This window comes from Trichosurus vulpecula, chromosome 9 (assembly GCF_011100635.1).
Source record: "Trichosurus vulpecula isolate mTriVul1 chromosome 9, mTriVul1.pri, whole genome shotgun sequence".
Taxonomy (NCBI): Eukaryota; Metazoa; Chordata; class Mammalia; order Diprotodontia; family Phalangeridae; genus Trichosurus; species Trichosurus vulpecula.
In genome coordinates, this window is record NC_050581.1 from 117949602 (window position 1) to 117977383 (window position 27782).

Consider the following 27782-nt stretch of genomic DNA (forward strand, 5'->3'; position numbering starts at 1 on the left):
GCATAGAGTAAAGTAAGTGGAACCAGGAAAACGGTATAAACCACAAAAAGGTGAAGTGGAGAGAACCCCAAAACGAAGCCAAGCCCTGTGTAATTGTAAGGATTGTCATCTTGGCCTGGAAGAAGGGAAGGAGAAATAACAGGCCCTCCCTCCTTCCCCTGGAGTGGGGAGAACCATGGGCACTGAACACAGCTTGTCTGGCTTGAGTGCTTTTAACACTCATTTGTTTGCCTTTAGATAGAAAGAAAGCTCGTAGGGGCAGCAAGGTGGTGCAGTGAGTAGAGCACCGGCCCTGGAGTCAGGAGGACCTGAGTTCAAATTCGGCCTCAGACACTTGACATGCGCCCAAGGTCAAGTCACTTAACCCCAATTGCCCTGCCAAAAAAAAAAGAAAGAAAGAAAGCTCGTTGGGGAGTAGGAGAATGAACACATCCAGAACTGACTATGATATAGAAACAAAAGGTGTGAATGAAACTTGAGTTAAAAACAAAGAAATAGGGGTTGAATGGGCCCCACTCGCTCTTCGTCCCCACACTCCCGAAATCAGAAACATGCACAGGTCAACTTCACAAATTCAGATTTATCCAATGGCCCAGGAGGGTTTAAGAGACAAAGCCACAACACTCCCCACCCCACTGCCCAAACCCTAACTGTCCAGTTTCTTGAGCCCAACCCCAGTCAGGAGATGTTGATGCAGCGGATGTGCTCCCATCCATCCATGGGCCATCCAGGGGAAGGCGAGGACGGAGTCACTGACAGGTGTTGTAGATCTGAATCTGCTGGTTGATAGACTGAAGGACACCCTTCATCTTGGCCTCCAGGCCATCCAACTGAGCTGCTTTGCCTTCCAGGGCCCGCTCATTTACTTCGTATGTCCCCTCCAGCTCTGAGGACAAACACACATTTAAACTCCCCATTCCTGGTCCTGGCCTTTCCCATAACTCACTGGCCTCTTATTACTCACCCCACTGGTGTCGGCCCCACCTTGCTCAGAAGGTCACATATCCCAGGATACAACCGCTATCAGGCCTTCCAGGACTAATTCTGCTTATCTCTGGTCACCCCAAATTTTTCTGCAGCCTTCTCTACCCTTGCATGTACAGCTTTGTCCTATCTCCGTGCCCCTCCAGGGGGACTGTCTGAAAGCTGGAGCTGCATCTTACCTGCTCCACTCCCACCCCCCTTCCCTTTGACCTCACCATGCAACCTTCGGAGTTTGTCTTGAGCATCTTGTAGCAGTCCCCGGGCCTCATCCCGAAGCCGCTCAGCCCTCTCCTTAGCCTGAAGGACTCCCTGGGCCTTCCGATCAGCCAGATCCTTCACTGTCTGGTATCGGTCACCCAGCTGGCCCTTCAGCAGCTGCCCAGGAAGGGAGAGTGAGAATACCAGCGCTATCGGAGACACGCCCTACCACCCCACTCCAAGAACTTGCTATTGAAGCATGCTATTTTCTCTCTTTTTCTTTTTCACATTTTTGATGTTTTTTGTTTTTTTCTTTCTTGTTGTTTTCCCCTTTGTTCCGATTCTTCTTTTACAACATGACTAACATGGAAATATGTTTAATATGACTGTACAAGTATAGCCTATATCAGAGATTGCATACTGTCTTGGGGAGGGAGGAGAAGAGGGAGGGAGAAAAAAATTTGCAACTCAAAATCTCATAAAAGTGAATGTTGAAAACTACCTTTACGTGTAATTGGGAAAAAATAAAATACTATTAAGTGGGAGGGGAAAAAAAGGAACCTACTGATCCCATCTGCCTCCAGTCATCCCCTCCTTTCAGCTCCATCCTCATGTTCCCCAGAGCAAGTCTCTGTATCCAGGTAACCATGACAATGCCTTCCAGCCAGCCTGTTCCCCGTACCTGCTCTGCTTCCTGGGCCCGACCCTGGGCACTGTTAGCTGTCTCTTCAGCGCGTGTGGCTTCCAGGCTGTTCCCAGCCCTCTTCAACTTCAAAGCATCCAGCTGAGCATCAAGCCGCTGGGTCCGCTCTGCTGCCACATTCAGGTCCTGCTCTGTCTCAGCTGTCTTCTCCTGAACCTGCAGGTGAAGGGTCCAGCCTCAGTACAGACTGTCTCCCTGCTGCTGCCAGGCAGCAGAACCAGAGGGTTTCTGGGCTCACATATACCCACTCCCCAGGTTCTGAGCTCACAGACCCAAGTAGCCTCCGTTTAGTCTTCCTGCCCCAAGTATCTGTCCTCAGTCCTCCATTCCACTGCTAAGGTGATTTTCTTAAGGCATGCATCTGTCCACATCTGTGCATCCCTAAGACAATCAACTCCAAGAGCTTCCTGTCACCTCTGGGATCAAATATAAACTCCCTTTTGGGGCATTTAAAGCTACTTACAACCTGGCCCCAACCTACTTTTCCAGTCTTGTTACATATTACTTCCCACATAGCTAAACTGGCTTTCCTGCTATTCCTCACACAGGACCCTTCATCTCCCATCTCTGGGCCTTTGCCCTTCCTGGAACACTCTCACTCCTCACCTCTTTGAAGCCCTGGTAATCTACAAAATTCAGCACAAGTATCACATTCTCCACAAAGCCCTCCAGGTACCTCCAGGTCCCAGTGCCCTCTTACCCCAGAATATCTTGTATTTATCTTATATAGCTTCTGTATGTACTTACATGTATATGTTTTCTTCCCTGCTATGGACTGTTTCCTATTTATCTTTGCATCAGCCTTTCCTTGAAGTAAGGGGAGTAGTGGTGGAAGCAGCATGATTTGGTGGTAAAAAGCTAGACTTATAGGCAGAAGACCTATGTTTATAGCCTGAGTGGCCTGGGTTACCACCTCTGTGACTTGGCCATGTCACTTAACATTACTTGGTCTCAGTTTCCTTAACTATAAAAAGGGGTCTAAGGACCCTTCCTGCCCTAGATCTATGTTCTTATAGCCTGAGCACACTGACAATAGGCCTGATGGGGGCTTACCCTGCCCAGTGTCTGCTCGGTGCCCTCTGTGTCAGCGGCTGCCCCACGGATAGCACCTCTGGCTGCACCCTGCGCCCGCCTTGCTTCCTCAAGAGCATCCTGCACCATCTCCGCCTTCTGCTTCTCACCCTGGGCTCGGGTCCTACACAGAGGAATTGGGGAGTTAAGGTATCAGAAAGGGAGATTGGGAATCAACAGGGCTGACCTCCTCAGAGCATCATGAAGGGATGAGTGTGCCTTCTGGATGTCATGATTGTATGCTGGGGGTCAGAGGTTAAAGCTGACCATGCCCTTATAGGGTCAGAAGATTTAGATCTGGAAAGGACACTAGAACGAATAATTTTCTCACTTTATAACTGAGACCCCAAGAAGTGAAATTATTTGTCCAATGTTACATCGCTAGTCAATAAAAAAGCCAGTCTTCCAACCCTAGTCTTCTGACTCCAAATACACTGCTTTTTCTATTCTGGGGACTGTGATTATGTATTAGAGTCAAAAGTCTACAGGCCAGAGGGTCCTCAAGATATCATGACTGTGTGTTAGAGACAGGGCTGACCAGGTCTTCCGGGTATAATGATTCTGCTTAATGATTAAGGGTCATGCCCGGGGTTGATGTGTCTGCTAAGGATCAAGGTTGTGTCATGGTTGGTAACAACTGTTCTAGATGCATCAGGGTTGAAGGATGGGGACTGACTGGGATTTCTGAGCATTGCTATTTTGTGTTGGGTCCAAAAGGCTGAGGTTGGCCATCCTCTATGGGTATCATTATTATGTATCAGAGGTTTGCATCAGGGCTGAACTGAGCCATTTGGGTGTTGGGGGGTTTGGAGTCAGAGGTCTGGGGTTGGAACTGACCAGGCCCTCAGCAGGTATCTGAGCTCACCGGGCCCTCTGGGCTTCCTGCAGAAGCTGCTCAGCCTGGCGCACATCCCCTGCTGTGCGCTGCAGGATGGTGTCCACATCCCCGAGGCTCCGTACTCGCTCAGCAATCTCACCTGCCAGATGGTGGATCTGAGCAGGTGATGCTGGGATGGACAGCTCTAGTACGTGGGTGGCTACTGCCTCAATGCTGCCAGGATCAGCTCCCTCTTCTGCAGAAGCACAGATACAAGCTCAGACATTCAGACACATGCTCAGCCAGCCCCCTGCCTTGGCCCAGGCTTACTTACGGCTCAAGAAATCCTTCACATTTTGAATCAGTTCACGAAGTTCCTGGTTTGCCCTTTCCACTCGGTCCCGGGTCTCATTGGCCTTTTCCAGGGCCGCCTGGGCCCGCTGCCGGGCCACACCTGCTTGGAGCCTTGCCTCTGCCACCTAGAGGCGAGGGGCAAGCTTGGTCCTGCCCCTGACCCTTCCCAATACTCACCTCATTCCCTCCTCACTCCTTAGCAGCCTCCTGGATCTGGTGCCTACCTTGCCCACAAGCCCATCTGCATCTCCCAGGGTCCGCCGCAATTCCTCCTGTGTGTGACGGGCCCGGCCCAGTGCGTTGTCTGCTGTGGCTGCTGCTCCCTGGCAGTTCAGGCCCCCGCAGCGGCGCTGTCCATCCTCATCCCTGCAGCCAGCCCCACCACATGGGCTTGTGGCACAGGGAGCGTCCCCAGGGGCCCCACATACCTGGCACAACACAGGCAGTCAGGGTACACACGGGACCTACCATCATTAGGCAGGGCCGGTTGTTGAGAATGAATGCTGCTAACAGTGGGTCAGCCTAAGATTACCACTATGAAAACAGGGACTCAGAAATCTAATCAAGTCACCCCTTCAGTCCCTCCCTGTCCCCTCCAGGACCAAATATAAAATCCTTTGTTGGTATTTAAAGCTCTTTACCACTTGGTCCCTTCCCTCCTTTCCCATCTTCTCACATTCTACTCCCCTCTCCAGAGACTCTAAAATCCTGCCATCCTGGACAACTGGCTGCCCTTCCCCCTCCCCCAGACATCTCGGTGCCATTCCTACAATGCTCTCCCAACCTCTGAGTCTCAGAATCCCTGGCTTTTTTTAAAAGACTCAGCTCAGGTGCCACCCCCTCCAGAAGGCCTTGCCTGCTCCCCCAGCTGCTTGGCCATGATCTCTAAGGCACCTTCCATTTACTCTAGTTTATCCTGCATGTTCTAATTTATATGTTGCCTTCCTCATTAGAACAGCTCTTTGAGGGCAGGGACATATCACCAGGGCTTTGCAAAGTGCCTGGCATATCGTGTTTGATTGATTGATTAATCCTGACCAAAATCCAATCTTACTGTAAAGGTCCCTTCTGAGAAAAGTCACCGCACAGCCTAATGGAAAGAGGACAGGGTTTAGAGTTCAAATCCTGATTATCACTAACACCAACTAACTGTGTTACTTTGGTCAAATCCCTTAGCCTTACCGAACCTCAGCTACTTTATTTTTAACATCTGACAGCTAGGCGGTGCAGAGCATAGAGCTCAAAGCCTGGAGTCGGGAAGACTCGTCTTTCTGAGTTCAAATCTGCCCAGTTGTATGGCCCTGTTTACCTCAGTTTCCTCATCTGTAAAATGAGCTGGAGACAGAAATGGTAAACCACTCCAGTATCTTTGCCAAAAAAACCCCAAATAGGGTCACAGGGAGTCAGGCAGGACTGAAAAATGGCTTAACAATTTTCGAAAGTGTAACATAAATGCTATTAATATTATTATTTCATAAGGCTTAACAACACTATAGAAACGTGAATAACTTCTGCTAGCGAGACGACAGCCTTAAAATATAGAAAGAAACGTGCATTTTTGGATATGGCCAGTGTTGGAATTGATTTGGCTAGATGAAGCATATTTGTTATGCGGTTTTTTTTTCCCCAGTTGTTCAACCTGGAGAACCAGTGGGATGGATAAATACTCATAAAAATAAATAAGTAAAGTTTAAAGAATGTTAGTAGCCATCATTGTACCCGTTTTTAAAACATTCAGAAAGGAAAAAAAGCATAGTCTCTTGAAAAAGCTTATCTGTCACCTCTTGCTAGTCTTTTACAGAAGTTGGGGAAGTCCAACGTGTGGAACGTTGCATATGTTGTCAGATTTTTTTCAGTGTGTTTGTTTTCTTTTTTCTCTTCTTTCAAAAGATTATTTGTTACAAGCAGTGTCACCTGGGGATAGTTCTAAAGGATACGGGGGGAAATTGATTTTAAAAGATAGTGATAAAAATTTACTTAAGTAAAAAAGAAGCAGTCTATGTTAAAAATTGAGGCCAGGCCTTTCTAAGGTAGGACTGGGGAGCGTTTTGTAAAGGCCCAGGAAGGTTGCCAAGGAAACCCTCTTTGTGATTATAAAAGGACAGTCAGGAACCATGAACCTACTTAACCTTGCTTCTTGCCACTCGGGAATGCCCATGAAAGAAAGACAGCTCTCTTCTTTCCATCTCAGATATCTGGGAGTTGTTGGGACTCTCCAGACAGACATTTTTAGGGAGGCTGGCTTATCTCCCGGATTAGCCCTGAAGCAGAATCAGAGAATCTCAGAACTAGGAGCCACCTAAACAGACCCCTCCTCCTACCTGTAACCTAAGCAGGGATGTCTTCTAAAGCACCATTAACAAATCTAGCCTCTCCTTGATGTCCTCTAATGCATGCCCTACAACAAACCTCCAATGTGCCTCCAGCTGGCTCCAGACCCAGCTCTAAACCCATGTTTGCTCTGTGCCCGACTCACCTCCAGCTGGCTCCAGATCCACCTCTAAACCTATGTTTGCTCTGTGCCTGACTCACCAGTTCATTGATGTCTGTCAGGCTGAGGCTGTTGGCCTTGGCTGCAAGTTCACCCAGAGCCCTCCTGTTGGCCACATTCCTCCGGTCAAAGATGTCTCTCTGGCTGCCCATCAAGCCCTCTGCTCGGCGCCGTGTTCCTGCCGAGTCGGTCACAGGGCCAGGTACAGCCAGGGCTGAGTGGTTCGCGCGATGTTCTGCCTCAAATGACTGGGCATGGGACTGACGGATACTGTCATAGGCCCCTAAGAGCAAGACAAAAGGCCAGAGGCAACGATATACTCGGGGATCCCCATTCTCTGGCCCCCAAGCCAAATCCACATCCCACCTTTGCCTCCATCTACTCATCTCCCATCTTCTGGCCCCCCAGGACCACAGAATCATAGGACATAAACCTGGAAGGTACCTTAAAGCTCATCTAGTGTGACCCCTTCACTTTGTGGATGAGGAAACAAGCCAAAGGGATGTGCCCTGGGTCACTCAGAGGGAAAGTAAGAGACAGAATTCCGGTCTAGGTGTGCCCTTTATATTGTGGTAGAGTACAAAGAAGACTGGTTCTTGGGTCAGAGGACCCACCTGGATTCACATCTCATCTCTGCCATTAAAAGCCTGGCTGACTTTCGGCAATTCACTTAACTTGCGGGTCTCAATTTTCTCATCTGCTAAATGAGAGGCTTGGCCTGGGTGGCCTTAGAGGCCCCCTCCAGCCATAGCTTGGGGATCTTATGGTCCAACCTCTCCTCCCTGCCCACCCTGAACTGACCCAGGAAGTTGGAGTGTTTCAGTACATCCAGATGCTGTCCCAGCTGCCTCAGTGTAAGGTTAAGAGCTCGGCCGTCCCGTTCCAATCCACTCAGGGCATGGTTGGCATTGAAATTCTCATCCTGGGCATCTGTCAGCTCTCCCTCCAGCTTGGTCAGCTGTCCTGTAGCTTCTTCAATATCATGCCTGGGGCAGAGAGGGGGGAATAAATCACAGCCCTGTCCTCTTCCCTCCCTGGGATACAGCGAGTCCACAAGGGTGGGCGCTATGTCTTTCCCTTCAGACCAAGGGCTCTGGGAATATGCAGCCAGGGATGGAGAGATGGAATGAGTCCTCCACCCCTCCCCATTCAAGCGCCCGCACCTCAGTTCCTCCGTGGTGGCCATAAGCTGCAATGTGGCAGCGGCCGTGGCATTGCGGGCATTCACAATGCCCTGCACAGTGCCCAGCTTCTCTCCCAGGAGACGGAAGTTCTTCTCAAAGGCCCCCAGGGCCCCCAGATGGTGCAATTCCCGAGCTCGTTGTTCAAGTGCCCGAGTTCGAGAGGCCAGGCCTTGCACAATCCGGTCCCAGTCCCCAAAACAGGCATGGCAGGGCTGGCACGCAGGGAAAGCACCAGAAAAGCCTCGAGCACACTGGTCACAGCGCACGCCTGCCACACCTGGCCGGCAGACACAGTGTCCTGTGGCGTGGTGGCACTGAGGGGTCTCAATGCCTCTTGAGTCACAGTCACAGGCTGGGGGAGGATGGAGAAGAGGCAAGGTCAGGAAGGTCAGCCCCCTTCATGGGCATTTTCAGTTGGCCCCTGTGTTGAGGTATACCCTGTGCTTCTGGCCTCCCCCAATTCATGATACTTATTCATCCCTCTCATTCCTTTGCTTTCCCTTAACTGTCATCCGCTCACCCCGACACTGCAAGCCAGGATCTCCCCAGTGATTCTCCTGGCACTCGGTGCATGTGCGGCCTCCAAAGCCTGCTCGGCAATGACACTGCCCTGTGAACTATTGGGGAGAGGCCATTTGTTGTGGCTCTGGACCCCTCAGAGAGCCTATGAAGTACAGCTCCTCCCTGCCAGCCCCTCCTCCCTACAGCCCCACCTCCAAGTCTGTGGTCTCCCTCACAAGAATCCACAGCGCTCCCCAGAGAAGAAGTTCTGACTCCCCTCCCCAGTGAACCCTTGAGGTTGAAGAGGTAGATAGAGGGAAGGACCCCCAAGGATAAGGAAAGGGGAAGAAGGCCTAGCTTGTTAGTGCCAGGGGAGCACCAACCTCATTGCAGGAGGGGCTGGTAGCATGACTGGGATGGCAGGAGCAGGGCTGGCAGCCTCTCCCACTGGCCAGGTTCCAGAAATTGGGGGCACAACGGTCACAGCTCTGTCCCTGAATGTTGGGCAGGCATGGGCACTGCCCACTGCCAGGGTCACAGCGGCATTTGTCTTGAGAGGGGCATTGACTGCGCTCTGTGCCCAGAAAGTTACAGGTGCACCCTGCCAACCAGGAGCCCACGTCACAGCCAGAGCAGGCACTAAGTTGGGCAGAGCACTTTTCATGGCAGGGGCTGTATCTTCCCTCTTGGAATAGGGGTTCCCTGAGGGCAGGGACTGTTTCCCCCACTTCAGACTAGACACTCTCAGAAAGTAGGCATCACACCTCCCCCCTTAGACTAAGGGCAGGGCTCTCCTTCCCAAAGTGCCAATCTAGCTGCCCCCGCCCCCAGCCCAGCTCTGTGCCTCCAGGGCCCACACTCACTCCGGCAGCTCTGGTGGGCAGCCTGCCCGTAGTATCCAGAGCGGCAGTGGGCACAGCGAGGCCCCTCAGAGTTATGTAGACAGCGCAAACACTGTCCAGTTCGACGGTCACAAGCCTCAGGGTCCACAGGATCAATGTTGTTGCTGCATTCACAAGGCTGGCACCGGCCCCCTGGCCTCAGTGGGTCTCCAAAGTGTCCAGGGGCACACTCCTCACAGCGTGGGCCTGCCAGATAACAGGGGTGAGTTCCAAACCACACAGAATTCATAGAGACACTCTAGGCCAGCCATAGGTGCCCTAACGAACTCTGGGGGCTAGAAAGATAAAACTGGAAAAAGAATGTTGGTGCTAGAAGGGAACATAGAACATAAACTATGACTACAAGACCTGAAAACTGGGTGCAGAGAGCCTCTAATCCAACTCCCTCATTCTATCAAAGCCTAAGTAAATTGACTCAATCTGGGTATCAGTAATCCCAGCACCTGGCCAGAGCCTGGCCCAAGGCTTATTAAATGTTTGTTGATTGTCCAAAGTCACTCACCTTGGAGCTACAGAGCCATAAGCCACAAGTGATCTCTCTCCTTTCCCCAACAACTTACCCGAGGCCACCCCTCCTCCAGGAAGCCTCCCCTACTCCCTACTCACCAGTGTAACCAGGCTGGCAGTGGCAAATTACTTGCTGGGAATGCCTGTCCTGATGGCAGGAGGTAGCAAAGTGTCGCTGCCCCCCTGGGCCCTCGGGACAAGGGCAAGGCCGGCAGTGGCCACCGGATGCCAGCACTGGGTTCCCATAGAAGCCAGCCATACACCTAGAGGCAAAAGAAGGAGAGGAAAAAGTCTGGTTTTAGGACCAAAGCATCTCCTTCCTTTTCTGCCTCCCCACCCTTATTTACCTGCCCCTGTTCATACCTTTCGCAGTGGTCCCCTGCTGTGCGGTCTCGGCAGCCCTGGCAGGACCCAGTCCGTGGATCACACTCATCTGCATGCCCATTACAGTGACAGGGGCGGCAGCTGGGGAAGCCCCACTGTCCAGGCTGGCACCGATCACAGCGTGGCCCAAAAGCTCCAGGCCGGCAGGGGCACTGCCCACTGGCCTCGTGACACAGACTGCTGAGGCTGCCTTCAGGGCTGCACTGGCAGGCTGAGGAGACAGATGTGGAAGCTGGGGCCGTGGGCATGGGGCAGATGGTGGAGCAGGCATGGGAGGGACCCTGCAGTATGTAGTATAGAGCTAGCACTTCTACGGCACTTTATACACATCTCATCTGCTCCTCACAACAACCCTGGGGGAGGCTGGTGCTTTTATTACTGTCCCCATCTTATGAACGAGGAACCTGAGGGGACTTGCCCAAGGTGACAGAGCTAGTCGGTGTCTGCGGCTGGATTTGAACTCGGTTTCTTCCTGACTCTAGGGCCAGAGCTCTGTGCACTGTGGTGCTTCCCAGCTACCTAATGAGTCCCATTTCACTAGCAGTGACAATGTCTTTACTCATTACAGTCCCATGAAGTCAGTGGTGGCAAGTAATATTAGGCCTAGTCTATAGATGGGGAAAGTGAGACTCAGAGTTGGTCATTTGTACCCAGCCACAAGCTAGGAGGTTTCAGAGCCCAGCAGGACTTCTTTGAGGGAGGTAGGGGTGAAAAAAGAGATAAGATTGGAGAAGATGACAGAGGTCAGAGAAGGGGAAGAGTGGGGAGGGAAAGTAGAGGGGGGAAGTACCCCTGCAGCCTGAAGGGCCAAAGCCAAAGGTTCCCGGAGCACAGTGGTCACAGCGTCTCCCAGCCACATTGGCCTTGCACGGACACTGTCCACCATGGGGCTGGCACTCAGAGCTTAGGGAGCCCTGGGGGTCACACTGGCAGGCTGAAGAGAAAGCAGGGAAATGAGATCATATCCTAGCAGCGTCACAGCTGCCCTCCTCTTCCCCTGCCCCCTGACCACGGGCAGTGACTCACCTAGGGCCCCGTTGTAAAGCAAAGCAGCCAGACTTCGGAGGAGAGGGGCACAGGCCTCTGGCAGAGGGCCCTTGGCAGGCATCAGGCCCTCCTTGTGGCAGCGGTAACGTTCAAAGGTTGCCCGTCGCTCCAAGGCACTGGCATCACCTGCGCTAAACATCTCCAAGGATGACCATCGGGGCAAGAGCACCAGCTGGCAGTGTGCAGAGAGAGTTAAGTTAGGGCACCTTATCCTTAGACCCAAACTACCCACCCCCAGGCACTCCCAGGTATTGATGGCCCTTGGGCACAGACCACCCTGGTTATCTCCCCAAACACGGGGCATCTCTCTGGACATTGACTATCAGTGATCTCCTTGGCACTGCCAGCGCCTAGGCTATCACCTTCCCCTTCCTCTGGGAACTCACTGAGTCAAGGAGCAGGCTGGGAGTAGGAGCTCCAGGGCGAGCGTCCCCTCCAGCCCGGGTCAACTCCAGGCGAATAGTGTAGGAGACCCCAGGCTCCAGACAGACAGGATAGGGCAATACCACATATCTGAGCGAAACAAGAACAGGATTAGCTCCCATCACTATGGTCCTCCTCCCCCACCTCCACCAGAATGTAGGCAGGGCAGAGGACAAAAGACCTTCAAGGCCTCTGGTTGGCACTGTTCCAACCCAAACTGTCTAGTTCTCTTGGGCTGTGTTTCTCCCTTTGTCTCTTCTCTGAATATCTCTCAGTCTCTTCTAGTGACTGCACATAGGGGAAAAAACCCCTCAGCTGCCTGGCAAGGTGAAGGGAGTGGGAGGGAGGTACAGAGATCAGGTGACCAGCAAAAATTCCCTGATACAATAGAAATCTTCCATTTTCTTTGGTTCAGTTCCAGGCCAGACTATGTCTGGAACACCCTGTCCAGTTCTGGCCAAATTTGTTGCACTGTATTGTGTCCAGCTCGTCCTTCCAGCCAGACTATGTTTAGAGAGGTACAGATCACATCTGGATCATTGTCCCCAGTTCTGACTGGATCCCATTTGTAATACTGTACCCAGTTTGGGCCATACCCAACCACATATTAAAAAGGACGCTGGCCAGCTGGAGGTATGTCCAGAGGAGGGCAACTGAGATAAGAAGACCACTGGAAATTAGGCCACATGAAGGATCATAGATTTAAGGAGGGCTGGGCAGTGGGCAAAGAGAACTCAGTCAGGCAACCCTATCCTTTTTTTTTTTTGGAGGGGTGAAGGCAGGGCAATTGGGGTTAAGTGACTTGCCCAAGGTCACACAGCTAGTAAGTGTGTCAAATGTCTGAGGTCATATTAGAACTCAGGTCCTCCTGACTCCAGGGCCAGTACTCTACTCACTGTGCTATCTAGCTGCCCCTAGGCAACCCTATCCTCAGGCACTAACCACCCCCAGGCACTCCTTGGGTACTGACACAGTCTTTGGGCACAGCCACCTTGGGCATTTTCCTCTCTAGGCATCTAAGAATCCTGCTTGGTCTCAAAGGGCAGAATAAGGAGCAGAGTGTGGAAATTATAGGGGGTCAAATATCAGCTCCACTTAAGCCAAATTCATTAGCATCACAGCTGGCCCAAGTTGGGGAGGGCTGCCTCAGAATTTCCACATCACTAGAAATGGTTATTCTGAAGGGGATTCCAATGAGGGGGTGGGAGCTTGGACCCCATGACCCTCTGGGTCCCTTCCAGCTCTGAGCATCAGTGATCCTACTCCCTATCATGTACCCAACCCTCCAGCCAAAATGGATTAGTCACCATTTCCTGAGCACACCCTGTGTTTTCCTGCTCCTGCTTACACTGTTCACTTTGCCTGGAATGTATCCTCACTCCCACCTGCTAAAATCCTACCCATCCTTCAAGGTCTAGCTCAAATACCATTTCCCCCTGGAAACACCCTCCTGGTCCTCCACAGCAGGGATTGATCTCTCTCTCTCTCCAGAGGCCCCATAGCATTGTGTCTGGCTCTGCTCCTGTCTTGTCTGGTACTAGAATTATTTGAGTCTGGGCATCTTTGCCCTTACTTAGACCAGGTATATCAAACATGCAGCCCACAACTCTCCTGAGTGTGGCTCCAATCAGATTAAAATGTAGTTCCTGTCTGACTGTGATATGTTGATATATTAATTTAAAAAAGGGAATATATAAAATGTGGTTTTTGAAGTCAAAATGTGGCCTGCAGGGATCTGTATGCTACTGTTAATTGCCTCTGTTTCTGTTTGAGTTGGACACCACTGCATTAGCCTACACACTCCTGTAAGGTAGGGATGGGGTCTTTTTTATTCTTGCCTCTCCCAGACCACCTTCATAGGGCTTAGCATACAGTAGGAGCTTGGAAAATGTAAATGGAATGAATTCATGACAATGATCCCATGCACACATAGGGAGTTTTATAGGTCATAAAGTACTTTCCTGTTCACCATCTCATATGAAAGAAAGAGATCTGGATTTGGAGTCAAGAGACCTGAATGTTCAAATCCTAGCTCTCACGTTTACTAGCCAGGTGGTTACTCAGCTTTATGAGCCTCAGTCTCCTCATTTGTAAAAACAGGGATGATAATAACACTTGATAGAGATATTATGAGGAAAATAAATGGATGCATGAACGAGGCATTTACTAAAGGCAAAGAACTTCGAAACCTCATAAAAACCACAAATGTGCGAGTTATTATCAATCCTCATTGCTCTTCATCTGCAAAACAGCCTCAAAAAGTCGTCAAATCTAACCCCTGTATTTGAGAGATGAGGAAATTGAGGCCCAGAGAGATAAAATGATTTGCACCCCAAATGGTCGCACCCCCAATAGGTGGCATAGGGAGGGCCTGAATCCAGGTCCACTGTCTCCAAATCCAGTGCTCTTCCTCTCTGTTTCTGAAGTCATCTGATCCTATGATTTAGAGCTGTGGGACCCTAGAGGTCACATCCAGCCCCCTCATTTTACAAACAGGCAAGCCAAAAGTCAGAGAGTTTTGAAAAAAAGGTCTGGCCCAAAGACACGGAGGCAGCCGGTGGTGCAGGGCACAGAGTGCCGGGCCTGGAGTCCTGAAATCTGGCCTCAGCCACTTACTAGCTGTGTGACTCTGGGCAAGTCACCTAACCTTCTCTGCCTCAGTTATTCCCGCTATAAAATGAGGATAATAACAACGCCCACCTCATAGGGTTGCTGTGAGGATCAAGTGAGATAATATTTGTAGGCACATGGCAGGCACTCTATAAATGCTCATTCCCTCCCCCCTTCCCAAAGTAACACAATGGATAGATAGACAGACAGACGGACAGATGGACAGACAGACAGATAGATAGAGAGATAATAGATAGATAGATGATAGATCGATTGATTGACCAGGGCTGTGATCCAAACGTAGAACTTCCCCACTCTGGAATCCAGTTGAGAGAAGAGGTCTGTCTGATGTCTGTCTGATGGCCCCCACACATACACAGACACACTTGAGCCCATGGGGGGACCCAGGTGGGCACTTACACTTTACAGGAGGAGATCAGGGAGGCTCTGCCTCCCCCTCCACTCCCTTACCTGGCACCAGGTTGCAACATCCCCCGAAAGCGGTCATCCTCAGACACAGTGGTGCCGCAGGGGCTGTTGGGAGATATAGGCCCCGGGCGTTGCACAGTCAAAGCCACCTCTGCCCACTGCTCAGGGACCTGGGTGGGGAGGAGGCAGAGTTAGAGCTTGGCCCATGGAGTCTTCACCCCATGGTGGGGGGACCCTGATTGTGAGTGGGGCACCTATTTCTGAAAGGGTCACTTTCCACAAAACTTCCCTAGGGAAGTCACACAAGCATTATTATCTCAAGGAAACCAAGACAGGGAAACCAAGGTTCCGAGGGGCTCAGTCACTAAAGTCAAAGCTGGGATTTGGAGCCAGGTGTCCTGACAGGAGGTCTAACACTCCCCAACTTCCCTGCCCTTGAGATGGCCCTTGAGAATGAGGGGAATGGAGTTCTGGGGTATGGAAGGCCAGGTAAACTCCTGGGGAGGTCGGTCACCTCAGGCATACATGGGTGAAAGTGGACTGATTAATGGGGGGGATTCAGAGGTCTCTGTGGGGGGCTAAGGGGCCAGCAAGGAGATGAGTTGAAAGATCATGGGACCTTGGGACCAAAGACCAAAGAAAAGGGGACCAGACCTGGGGTTCATATCGCAGGAGCAGTTCATAGTCCATGGCCTGGGATATTGTATCCACCAAAAATTCGAGGGTCTGACCCTCCCGTAGCCTCACAAAGCCCACACCTGTCCAGGAGATTGCCATCCCAGGGTGTGCTATTCGATCCACCACGTCCAGGGCCTGCCAGGGAGGTAGTTTGTTTATTGGGCCTAAAACGCTACCTCCCCACCCCAAGTAGGTTCTCCAGCCTCCCCCAACACCACCCTTGGCTCCCACCTGCCCACGGGCGGCCTCAGCCTCAAAGGTGAGATGGTCCAGGAATGGCAAGAAGTATCCAGGCTGCACCTGGTCACAGCGTCGCCCAAACATGTGTCGGCGACATCGACACTGCCCCGAGTCCTCGGCACACCTGGGGATTCACCCCACTTCCAATGACTGACTGATATCCTCCCCACACCAACCCTTACCCCCAATCTGCACAAAGACTGATGCATACACACATCAAGAGACCCACGCACATTCCCCTCACCCCCACCCAAGTCATAGACCAATGCTCCACAATACACCTGTACCTCCCCAATACCTAGTCACAACTGACAGTCTTTTTGAATCACAGACCGATTCACCTGATTTTTTATTTTTTTCGGGGGGAGAGGGAAATAATTGGGGTTAAGTGACTTGCCCAGGGTCACACAGCTAGTAAGTGTCTGAACTCAGGTCCTCCTCACAGACTGATTCTCCATGGGAACTATCTGACTCCAGGTCCCACATAATATGTCTCTTAATTCCCCAGCATTAATCCCCCTAGAAAAAAACTCACCGGGGCTCCAGGGCACCTCCCACATCACAGTCACAAGGGCGGCAACCAAGTAAATCATGGCTCAGACCCCAGTGATCTACCTGAGGGCAGAGGAAGGAGTCACTGAGGTGGCAGACCTCTTCCCGATCTCCACAGAGATATGTGCCTCCACCACCAGTATCTTTCCCCTACATGCTCCTTCTAGGAAACTCCCCTAGGCACAGCCCTGATCCCCCCTTCAGGGAGTACCACCTGATCTCAGGGCCTCACCAAGCAACGGTCACAATGCTTTCCAGTCACCAGGCGTTTGCAGAAACAGTCCCCGCTGTTAGAGTCACAAGGGGGACCCCCTGGCACTGTGCCCCGGGGGTCACACTGGCACCCTGGTGAAGCAGGAGTACGCCCATCAACAACAATCCCATTATTATCTCTAGGCTTGAGATGGGCAACATCAGGGGCACATATGGTCAGAGATAGGCAGATGAGACAGTGCTAAGAGAGAAGAGGAGGCAGAGGACAGGCCTGGTTTCTGGGGAAATGGGGAAGTCAAAAGCACATGGCAGAGAAAAGTCCAGGGTCAAAAAGTGATTCAGTCTGGGATCAGAGGTCAGGGTCAGCAGAAGAGTCAGAAGTCATGTCAGGAGAAGAGAAGGTATGGGGCCCATCATTTGGGCTCAAATGGAGTGATCACAGTACTATGGGACCAGAAGTCTGGTGGCAGAACAGGGACAACAAAAGTTCAAAAGGGGCAGGGTAAAACTTCAGGAGGTTAGAAGGCCATGTATGACCCAGGTGACAGATCACTGGGCAGTCTGGGGTGACGGGAGTTGGGTGGATGTCAGGGTTGGGGAGCACGTACTTTGGCAGCCCTGGGGGTCAGTGGTGCTGAGCCCAAAGTAGCCATCTCTGCAGCGCTGACACCTGGGGCCCACCACATGTTCTTTGCAACGACACTGGCCAGAGACAAGCCCCAGGGCAGGGTCATCATGAGGGTCACAAAGGCCGCCATCCCGGGCCCCAGCAGGGTCACAATCACAGGCTGCAGAGCAATCAAGAGAGTCACCCCAAGATCCCCGGCTTCTTCCACAAGCCTCCCTCCACCACCACCCCCTCTTCCCATTCGCCACCCCAGGCTCACGGCGGCACACAGCCGGGTCACGCAAATCCCTTGCAGGGTCTCGATAGTAGAAAGGCCGGCAGATTTCACAGTGCATCCCAGTTGTGTGGTGCTGGCAGTCATCACACACCCCTCCGCTTGTGTTGCCAGAGGCCAGAAATGCAGCCATGTCAAAGTGGCAGGTCCGGGAGTGCTGGTGACACTCACACTCTGTGGGGAGGAGGGTAGACACTTGGAGAGAAAACATCCTTTGGGATTCCTCCCCCTGGGACTCAGTGGCAATGCTCCCCGAGGATGCCAGAGGGCACTGTGTCTTGGACAAAGCTTTTCCCTGTCTCTCTGCCCCATTTCCTCCCTTAATAGGCAATCATATTTTAAGAATAGACAAGTCTAGCTAACAGAACGGAAATAGAATCCCAAGTTACATTGCTTTTTATTCATGGAAACTCCTTAGTTTGGTTTCCTGCCCTTTGGACTACTCTTATCCTTGACCCTGAATCGCAAGGTCCAATGATCTTTTTTCTCCCCCTACTCAATTTTATTTTATTTTCAGTTTCTGGTCCTCTCCCTCCCTCCCCCAACCACTCTCCTACCCATTGAGAAGACGAAATACAAAACCCCCATGTTCTTTTAACTCCCTTCCTGGCTGGCCCCTCAATACCCTATCAAGACTTTCTGATCCCCCCCCCATCTTTCTTTGACTAAGTAATCATCAGGAAAATGTCTTCTCTACCTCCACCCAGAGGTGAGGGGTGGGGTGGGTTTTTTCGGGGGGAGAAGTGCCAGAATTACAAAAGGCTGGGGGTGGGGCACACCAGCCAGGAAGCTGGCAAGATGGGGACTCACTTTTACAAGCGTGGGAATGGCCATCCTCAGCTGGGCGCCAGGGTAGGTCATGGTAGAAATCCTGGCAGTTTTCACAATTCAGTCCCTTTGTGTTGTGTTTGCAAACACAGGCACCATGTACCTGGAGGTGGGGGTGGGGATAAGAGGTCATGGGCTGCTTTGAAGGGGTCTTGTCTTCTAAGCACTGAAACTTTTGGTGCCCTATTGCCCCCATGACCATGTCTTTCCACCCCATATACACTGAGCAGTCATTCTCACCATGCCTTCAGCATGGGCTGGAGCCCCAGGAGCCCGAGCACACTGGGAGGCGTGACCGTAGCAGAAGCAGTTCCCACGCACCACCAGCTCGTACAGAGCATAATAATATTTTTCTCGGATCTCCCTACGGGGGTCCAGCAGGTTGTCCCCCAGAGTGTGCAGCCGTGTCAGGTTCACCCGAAGGTTTGTGATCTTCAATAGGTCTGGGGTAGGGGAGCAGCAATGGAGGGATGGACATGGAGTCCAAAGCTTCCCACAGCCCAGCCCAGAGTGAGAACCCTCTCCCTGGGGTGTAGAGAGAATGGCATTCTAGTGTTCTGGGCTCCCTCACCCTGGGGGATCCTCTAACCAAGCCCAGGTGGAGAGCATTCTCTCTGAGGTCCATGGTGGTTGGGGGATCAGGTGGGGAGACAAGGGAAGGGACCCTGGTATCCTGGGTTTCCTTTTGTTCCAATTCAGGGCAGGTTTCCTGGAGACGGAGGCATCTGGGGTGGGGACCTCCAGCTGCTGTTGTCATGTTCAGAAATGCTGCTCCCACCCAGCTTAGAGCTAAACAGAGGCCGTAGCACCTGCTCTGGGGGACGCAGGAAGAAGCCAAAATAGCCCTTACAGCCCTGAATAGCCACCAGCCAGATGCCGGATTGGGGCCCATGGGAAATGAGATAGAGGGTCATAAGGGGATTTTCAACACGGGGCCGTTGCCACACTCACCCTGGATCCGGGAACTATAGGGATCTGTGATGGGGATAGCTGGGTCCAGAACGCGGTAGATGACCTATGGAGATCCTGAATCTGGAGGGGCGGCCAGGGCTGACCAGTCATGTCCCAGCAACCCTGATGGTCTTTCCCTCGGACCCTTGGGACACCCTCATCTCACCCCACCTCCCCTGTCAAAGTGAGTCTGTAGGCTGGGCTCTCTCACCTCCCCCTCAGTGGATGGTTCAATTTCTGAGTAGCGAGATTCGCAGACCACATCGTCCACCCGATGAGTTGGGGCCAGAGGGATCCCAGGGAAGTCAGAGCCACAGTCGTAGGAAAAGTAGCGATAAACGCGCCAGGTCCTCCCAAAGTCTGAGGAGCGTTCAACCAGCATTGCAGCTGGGCGGAATGTCTGGAGTTGTTAAGAGGAAGGGGAGTCACGAGGGTGGATCAAAGGGCCTTCAGAGATAGTGTCACTGGTGAATAGGTGACCAAGCATGATCACAGGGAGGTCACAGGAGCTGCAGAGTATCACAAGGGGGGTCCCTGGGATCCTAGGATTATAACCTGGAAGGGTCTCTAGTCCATTGATGAGGACACTGAGACACAGAGAAGATTGTCAGTTTGTCCAAGGTAGTACAGCCACAAAGTCCCAGGGATCTTAGGCTTTTTACATGATAGCCATGGGAGGAAGAGGGAAAGTGAAGGGTCATGAAGGGTCACAGGGTGGTTGGCAATCATAGGAGCTACAGAGATGGGAAAGGTCACAAGTCACAGGGGTCCTGGCCCCAAGTGGGTTCAATCCCTAATTTCCATCCCTTCTCCCTCAGGAGCCCTATTACCTTGAAGGTCATAATAAGGTGGGTAAAGTGGAATTCAGCCTCTAAGTCCAGCTGGATAGTGACAGTGGACACTCCTGGTGGGAAACATTGGGAACAGCCAGGCATTTAAGACTCCTCTCTCCTCCCCAAAGACCAATAGCCGGAGGGTTACCCTTCTGTCCCCTCCAAGGCTGGTTAGTCCCCAGGGCTCAGGCTCCCTCCCGCAGGCCATCAGCACCCAGCTCTACTGAACACCTTTGAGCAGGTGATATTTAAACTCTCCCCGTCCCTCAGGCTATTTATTAGTGCTCAGGCCTTCCTTCCCACCTTGCCCCATGACATCTGCCCAGGCTGTCTCACCATTTTCTGACTGCCACCAGGCTGAACGTCGTTGCGGGGCAAAGCTGGTGACCACATTCTGGATTCGGTGGCTTTGAGGGTGGCGGGCAGAGAACGGATGCCGAGAGTCACACAGGAAACACTTTTTCTCATCCTGGAGGAACCCCCATCCCGCCCCCCAAGATAAGTCATAGAATCAAAAAGTATGAGAGCTGAGTGGGACTGAAGGATCCAACCTCCTCATTTTATAAAGAAGAAAAGGGGGGAGGGGGAGGAAGTGACTTGTCCAAAATCATACATGCTGTAAGTAGTAGAGGGAGAGTTCAAACCCAGGACCTCTGACACCAAATCCCAGGACTCTTCCCACACACCATCTCTATGTCTCAATACTGTGTCTGTTCCCAACCTTGCTCACCCAGCATGGGGCATGGATCAGCACCCCAATCCAGCTCCCCTCTCTTACAAAGATGTCTCTGATCCACTCTTCCCCAGTCCCTGCCCCAACCCCCCTCCCCTGCAGCGACCCACCTGTAGGTGACTGACTATGCAATACGGCTCAGGGCCTCTGAGCCCGCAGGTGGATGAGGCTGTCAGTCTGTCTGCTCGGCCAACCAGGAGGTCTCCGGTAGCTGGGTAGCAGCTTCCCCTGGAACAGCCAGCTGATGGCAGGTCGGGGTTCTGGACCAGAGCCTCGGCCAGCACTAAGGAGCAGGGGTGGGGGGTGCGCAGTTAAAGAGGGTCGAAGAGGAAACTCCCCACCCCCGAGGCTCAGACTGGATCAGAGATGAGACTGACACTCTTCCTCCACTTCCCCATGTCCCCCTACAAGGGCTCAGGAATGGAACGGATCTCCCCTACCCCCAAAAGCAAAGTCACCTGCCAAGATATCTCTGGTTCTACAGATTAAGGATACCCCCTGATGCCCCTAAGCCACGACAGACCCATGGAGGGACATGGGGGTGGACAGAACAGCTATTTCCCAACAACAAGGGGTCCGGGCTAAGGTCCCCAGAGGCAAACCCTGCAGGAGGGCTGAAGGACTCTTGAGGATATTCCTGGGGTCCCAGTGGTAGGGATCGAGACTCCCTTCCCCCATCCTCCCTCCCTTACCGGTTAGCACCAGCAACAGCCACAGCTCCAGGCCCCTTGGGCCCCACCCTTGGTGCCCCAAGATCAGCCCCATCCTGGTGGTGGGGGAAGATAGGGAAGGAGGTGGGTGAGTTACAGGAGTGATTGGCAGCTCCCGAGATGCCCCCCTCCAAATCAAGCTCCGGCCCTGGCCCCCTGGGAAGCACCCCTCAAACCCTCGGGCCCTTGGGTTGGGGCTCTGGCTCCAGTTCCGACCCCGGCCCCTGGGCTCCCAACTCCCCCAATCCTCTGATCCTAACTCGCTCTAGGTTAGGATCCCTCCTGGCCGACTTTGGAGAAAGTTGGGAAGGGCAGCTGCTAGAGGAAAAGCCCGGCCTGGAGTAGGGCAGGGCCCAATCAGGATGGGGTGACCAAACTTCCCTCCCCTTCACTCTCTAGGGAGTTTCACCCTGGCTCCCCTAGCTAGGAATGGGTGGTTAGCTGGGGACGGTGGGTGGGCAGGGGGCAGGGGGAGATCTAGCTGATCGATACCCTCTTCTGTCCCCTTTCCACAGTTCTGGAATATGGAAAAGTGAAAAGTGCACTGGATTTGGAGTCTGAGAACCAGTTTGATTACTGCTGTTTATTAACTATGGGCAACCTACCTAACCTGGGGTTTTTTTTTTTCATCTTTAAATAAGGGAGGTAGGTCTCTAACTGTTCTCTAATATAACCTGACTCGAAATTCTATCTTATACTGATAAAACTCAAGGGATACAGCACAGAGACCAATGAGAGTTACCAGCTTTATTTATGCTTACTTCTACAGGCCTGGGTCAGCAACGCCCACCCTCCCACCAGATCCTGCAAGGATTGGGGCTGTGTGGCAGATGTGGATCTCACTGGCAGATCTGGCAACCTGGCTGGGGAGGTGAGACGGAGGAAGTTCAGGGGCTTCCCAGAAGTGGGACCTAAAATAACCCCTGAAAGATGGGAAAGGATTGGGAAGAGTTGAGATGTAACAATGTGGCTAGGCAAACAGAGGGTAGTATGAGTCAGAGAAATCTAAGAGGCTTCCTGGGGTAGGTGAGATGAGATAAACCTTGAAAGACAAGAAGAGACTGAATAAGGAGATGGGGGCAGGTGGGGAATTCAGACTCTTCTGGCTTAGAATGGATGCAGCCTGGAGCCTAGTCCCGGCTCTGTCATTGACCAGCTGCGGCCTTAGCAAATCTTTCGGCTTCCTGAGGGCCTCAGTTCCTGCAAAACGGGGGAGGGTGGGGTGGGATGGATCATCTCTCTTTCAGTCCATGTTCTCGAATTTGATGTTCTATGAATCTAAAATTAGATGCTTCTATTCTGTGGGCAAAGGGGAGTCACTGAAGGTTTCTGAGCAGAGGATGTCAGAGTAACACAATAAGGTGGATCACCTGGGCATTTTATACATGATGGACTGGAAAGAAGGAATGAGATCAAAGGTCTGGGTGGCCAAATGAGAAGGTCCTTGTAACTGATGCACTTATGATGTGTTGTGTTATTCACCCAGGCCCTGTGGAAAGTGTCCTGAATTGGATTTTAATCCTGACTTTGCTACTTATCAGTTATGTGACCTTGGACAAATAGACCCCTCTGGGCCTTCTCTAAAATGAAGCAGCTGATCTGAGGTTCCTTCCAAGCAGGTTCAGACTGTCTTATCTAACCTCTGTATTTCCCTCAAAGCCCAGTAGAACCAGGTATAATAGACACTTCATTATGCTGGGTAAATTGAATTGCAAAGTTCCATGTCTGGGCCTGGCTCAGGGTTAAAAGTGGAAGGGAAAGAGACACTAGTGCATAAAGGAAAAGATGCCTGTTCTCTTCAGAGTGGGTGGGGCAAAGAAGGCATGGGGATTTTTGAGGGAAGCCCAGGGATCCAGCGCCTGGAGACGGCTGCGTGGATTGTTGAGGAGGTAGGCGTCCAGGAGGCTCAGATCATCCACTTCTCAACGCCAGAGCTGAGGCTGCCAGGGTCCCCTTCTCCTTCTCTGGGATGGGAATCCAGAGCTGGGCAAGGGTATCATTTCCATTTTGCACCGACACGAAGCCACCTCGGTTTCCCAGACAGAGGAATGGGTGCAGCAAACAAGATTGACGCAGACGGGTGGAGAAAGAACCACGCAAAGATTAGGGACAGTAGGAGCCATGGATCCAGAGCCGGATGATCTGCCGGGCCCGGCCCCGCTGTCCGCCCGATCCGCTCCGGACTTTGCGGTGGGCCAGGCGCGCGCAGCCCCGGCGCCGGCCGCGAGGGTCCCGGAATGCGCGAGCCCGCGCGAGGACGTGAGCGCGCGGTGGGGCGCGCCCCGCCCTGTCCCCCGGGGGGCTCCGGGGGCGGGACTTGGGGTGGGGCGGGGAGGGAGTCAAGGGCAGGACCCAGAAGTTCGCTCGCTTTCCTGCAAGTTTAGGGACAAGCGGGGCGGGAGAGCAGTTAGAGACAGGGCTGACCGCTGGGGATGAAGGCGAATGCAGATCCACGGTGAGACTGGGGGCTGCGGTCCCTCTGCAAGGTGGGGGGGGGGAGTCTCGGGGCTTGGGGTGCGGGGTCTCTCTGCCGGGGCGGGGGTCTTCGGAGAATGGCTGTAGGGCATATACGGTGGGGGGGAATCTTCGGGGATTGCTATTGTGCTTCTGGGGCGCGGGGGCGGGGTCTGTATCCCAGGACGCTGGGACTTCTCTCTCTACAGGGGTGGGGGTGTCTGTTTTCTTTGGGGTCGCTGCATCAGCAGGTAGCGTGGGCACTGGCTTCCTGCCTCAGCTGCTCCAGCAGCCCCAAGGCTCTGCTCTCCAGGACCCGAAGCTCAGCTGCCTTCTCTCCAAGCGCCTGCTCATTCCGAGCAAAGCGTTTCTCCAGCCCTGGGAACCCAACACGAGGCTCGGCCAGACCTGGGCCCCAAACACCACTCTTGGCCCTCCCAGGACAGACCCCCAGACACCCAAGATCCTGTAGAACTCCCACCTCCAGGACCCCTAAACATTCAGAGATCCCCTGGAATCTCCAACATTGAGGGCTCCCAAAATCCAAGGCCATTGAGACCTTCCCCACCTCTGGACACTTAGAGCCCCTTGAAATATGCAAATGTCCAAGGCTCCAAAAAAGTTCCCAGTACTTATGAACCCAAATACTTAGGGCCTCCTGAAAATCCCATACACTCATGCATCTTGAGATTCCCCAACAGCAAAAGCCTTAACACTCTGCGTTCTACCTGTGACCCATAAATACCAGGGCTTCTCATTTGAGAACCCAACCATTCAAGCCCTCCTGAAAACCCCAAATACCTGTTGTCCAAAGATCCCCAATATTCAGGCAACCCTAAAAAACCCAATACCTACCACTTTGCTTAGTAGCCCCTGTATTTGGGACTCTCCTAAGATCTTCTCCAACCACTCTGGTCTTCCTGAGACCTCCAACAATTATGGCCCCTGGGGCCCCCTAGTATCTAGGGTACACTTGAGAATGAATTCCCCCAAATTTCCAGTACCTCAGAAACCCTCTGATACTCAGGGTTCTCAATCTCTTCTAAATGGGTTTCCCTGAGAAACCTGCCCCAAACACTCTGGGTCCCCAGAAACTATGAGCTTTCTGGGACTCCTCGAGTCCCCTAAACATTCAAGGCTCCCCTGAAATACTCAAACCCTCAAGATCCTACCAGGTGCACACCCTCACAGCCTCACCCTCTAGACGATTGCGGTTCCTGTTTGCTTTCTTCAGCAGCTCTTTGGCTTCTGCATGAATTTGCTGCAAACGATCTCTGGCCCCATTCACCTCATTCCCAAGGCCATCAATCCCAGACTGCAGCTCTGAGAACTGTAGCTTGGCTGTCTGCAGCTCCTGGGGGCAAGGAGAACCAGGTGGGAAGAGGGAGGTATGGACAAGAAAGGACCAATCACCTCAGAACTCCCCCTCAGAAACCAGCTCCCATACAGTCAGAACCCACTACCCACCACCCACCTGGGAATCAGTTCCCACCATAGGACTCTCTGAGGCCTCTGTTCCCCAGTCCTCCTACCCCCAATTGGGAATTTTCACCCTAGCCCTCCCTCTCCCCCTCCTAGGACTCAGAAGACTGAGGCCTTTCACCCCAAGGACAATGTCCCTTCCATTCCTGGAACATCCTGCTACCCTGATATCTGCTAGCGTAATTCCCTTGTTTCCCAGGGCACATGATCCTGAAACTTCAGTAGTGACCAAGAGTAAGGCCCATCTCACCTTGCCCAAGTTTGCAGCTGTGTCTGATGCCTGCTCTGCTTGCTCCTGGGCCCCCCTCAACTGTAGTTTATTTTCTGACATCTGGGCCTGCAGAGCATCTGCTGCCCCCAGGAGCTGGTCCAAGGTGGCACCCACATCCAGATCATGTGTGGCCTGTACTAGCCCTAATGCCATCTGTGATCAGGGGCCAAATGAGGAGGATGGAGAGAATAGGAGAGTGAGGTTAGGGCAGAGGGAGAGGAGTTGGTTTTTTTTGAAAGGGGGAATCTGAGCTTAGGAGTCCCAAAGGGCATTATGAGACAGTTTCAGGATTTGGGGGCTCAAAGGAGACACTGGGGAAGTTTTTCAATGATTTGAGTTTCAGGGGACATTGGGGTGTCAGGAGTCCAAGGGCATATTTAGGGATGGATAAGAGCACATTGAGGAGCATAGGGGACCTCGGGGAATGGGTTCCTTTTTGACAGACCCAAAGACAAAGGTGGAGGAAGGACAGGGTTGGGGAACAAAATAGATATGGGTTTTCTGGGTGTGTTAGGAGTCCTAGGGCAGAGTCAAGTAGGTCCAGGAGGTGCTGGGGGACACAGGAGACACTGGGTGCACCTTCCTGGGGTGCCTGGATACATAAACTATTGAGGGAAGTTTGAAGAGTGCAAAACACATGGGAAATTAAGGGAGGTTTCCCGGGGTGCTGGGAGATACAAGAGCTATTGGGGAAGGCATTCCTTAAGTAATGCTGAGGGACACAGTGAACATTGGTGAAATTTTAAGGAGTATTTTAGTGCATGAGGGTACGGAGGGAGATTTCTTGGAGTGTTGGGGTTTGAGGAATGTTGAAAGGAAGGATCGAGGGACAGCGAGTGATTCCTGAGCAGTGTTAGAAGTCACAGGAATCCCAGAATTTTAGAGCTTGAAGGGACCTCTGCATCATCTATTCCAAGCCACAACTGAGGAAGAATGCCCACAACAAACTATTCAGGAAGGGGTCATCCAGCCTTTAAGAAGACCTCCAAAGACAAGGAATAGATCTCTTTTCAGGACAAGGAACATATCTCTTCCAGAAACTGGCATTGTCAGGAAGTTTTTCCTAACATCAATTATAAACATCCTTCTTTGCATCTTTCACCTATCGCTCTTGGTTCTGCACTCTGGGGCCAAACAGCACACTTGAAGACAGATAGCTATCAATCAATCAGTCAGTCTTCTTTTTCACAGGCTAAACATCCCTAATTCATCCAACCATCCTGGAAGCCCTCATCCAGTTGCTCTCTACCTTATCAATGTCCTTCCTAAAATGTATTAGCGAGAACTGGATTGAAACCCCTAGATGGGTCTTCTTGACCCTCGGGAGCTGTGCATCTTAATGTGGCTCACGATTCTATTATTAGCAAATTTGACTGCCATATCACTCTGTCAGTTCATGTTGAGCCTGTAGTCCACTAAAACCCACAGCCCTTTTCCAGACCAACTACTACTTAAACATCCTTTGCATCTTGTAGTGGTGAAGTCAATTTCTTGAACCCAAAGGTGAGACTGCACATTTATCCCTATTGTGTCACTTTATTAGAGTCCAGCAAATGTTCTTGCCAGTCAAGCCCTTCTGCATCTTGATTCTGTTAAACAGTGTGTTAGCCAAGTCTCCCAGCTCTGTCATCTGCAAGCTTGATAAATATACCATTTATGCCCTGATCCAAGTCCCTGAGAGAACAACAGACAAGGCCAAGCACAGCTTGGTGGGCTCTCCCTCCCCCGGAGACTTCCTTCCAAGCTGACAATGAACCCTTAATAACTACTCTCAGCGTCCCAACATTTAATGAGTTCCAAATTCATCTAAATATCCTGTCTCACACACATAACTTTACATCTTTTATGTAAGAATAGCAGACACTATTTTATCACTTTACTGAAATCCTGATAAACTATATAACATTCTCCTGATCTATCAGTTTAGTATCCTGTCAAAAAAGAAAACAAATTCAATTTGGCATGGCCAAACTGGAGGATTATGATGAGGCTATACTGACTCTTGGATCGCCACTTCCTTATTGAGATTTTCATTAACCGTATCTTTAACAATACATTCTAGAAGTTTTCCAGGAATCAATGTCGAGCTCACTGGTCTATAGTTTGTATACTCTATTCTCTTCCCGTTACAAAAATCTGGCCATTTGCCCTTCCCTAGTCCTATGTTTCCTCTCTCATACCTTCCCCTCCCCTGACATTCTGAGCTGAAGACTTGGCCTCTGAGAAAATTGAGACCATTTGACTTAATTTGACTCAAGAGTTTTGTCTTTCTCCCATTCATCTCAAAATCCCTTGATATCTCTCTCTCTCCACCTCCACACACACACACA

The 27782-nt window shown here is 51.9% G+C and overlaps 1 protein-coding gene across 1 annotated transcript; it reads right to left on the reverse strand.

The window, feature by feature from the left end:
* Positions 1 to 556: 556 nt before the first annotated feature.
* On the reverse strand, positions 557 to 21519 carry LAMB2 (laminin subunit beta 2). Its single transcript, XM_036738669.1, has 34 exons — positions 21506 to 21519; positions 21228 to 21301; positions 20646 to 20818; positions 20139 to 20271; positions 19800 to 19873; positions 19181 to 19369; positions 18970 to 19033; positions 18259 to 18461; positions 18001 to 18121; positions 17176 to 17364; positions 16897 to 17076; positions 16308 to 16420; positions 16059 to 16138; positions 15515 to 15647; positions 15260 to 15418; positions 14648 to 14775; positions 11530 to 11656; positions 11123 to 11315; positions 10887 to 11030; positions 10076 to 10307; positions 9812 to 9975; positions 9167 to 9391; positions 8687 to 8904; positions 8323 to 8419; positions 7782 to 8154; positions 7420 to 7604; positions 6660 to 6901; positions 4352 to 4555; positions 4108 to 4252; positions 3822 to 4029; positions 2939 to 3080; positions 1865 to 2041; positions 1200 to 1359; positions 557 to 886 (listed from the first exon to the last, which is right to left on the reverse strand). Exons 2-34 carry the CDS (start codon positions 21298 to 21300, stop codon positions 750 to 752), a joined length of 5385 nt encoding a protein of 1794 aa, XP_036594564.1. The 5' UTR covers position 21301; positions 21506 to 21519; the 3' UTR covers positions 557 to 749.
* Positions 21520 to 27782: the final 6263 nt, after the last annotated feature.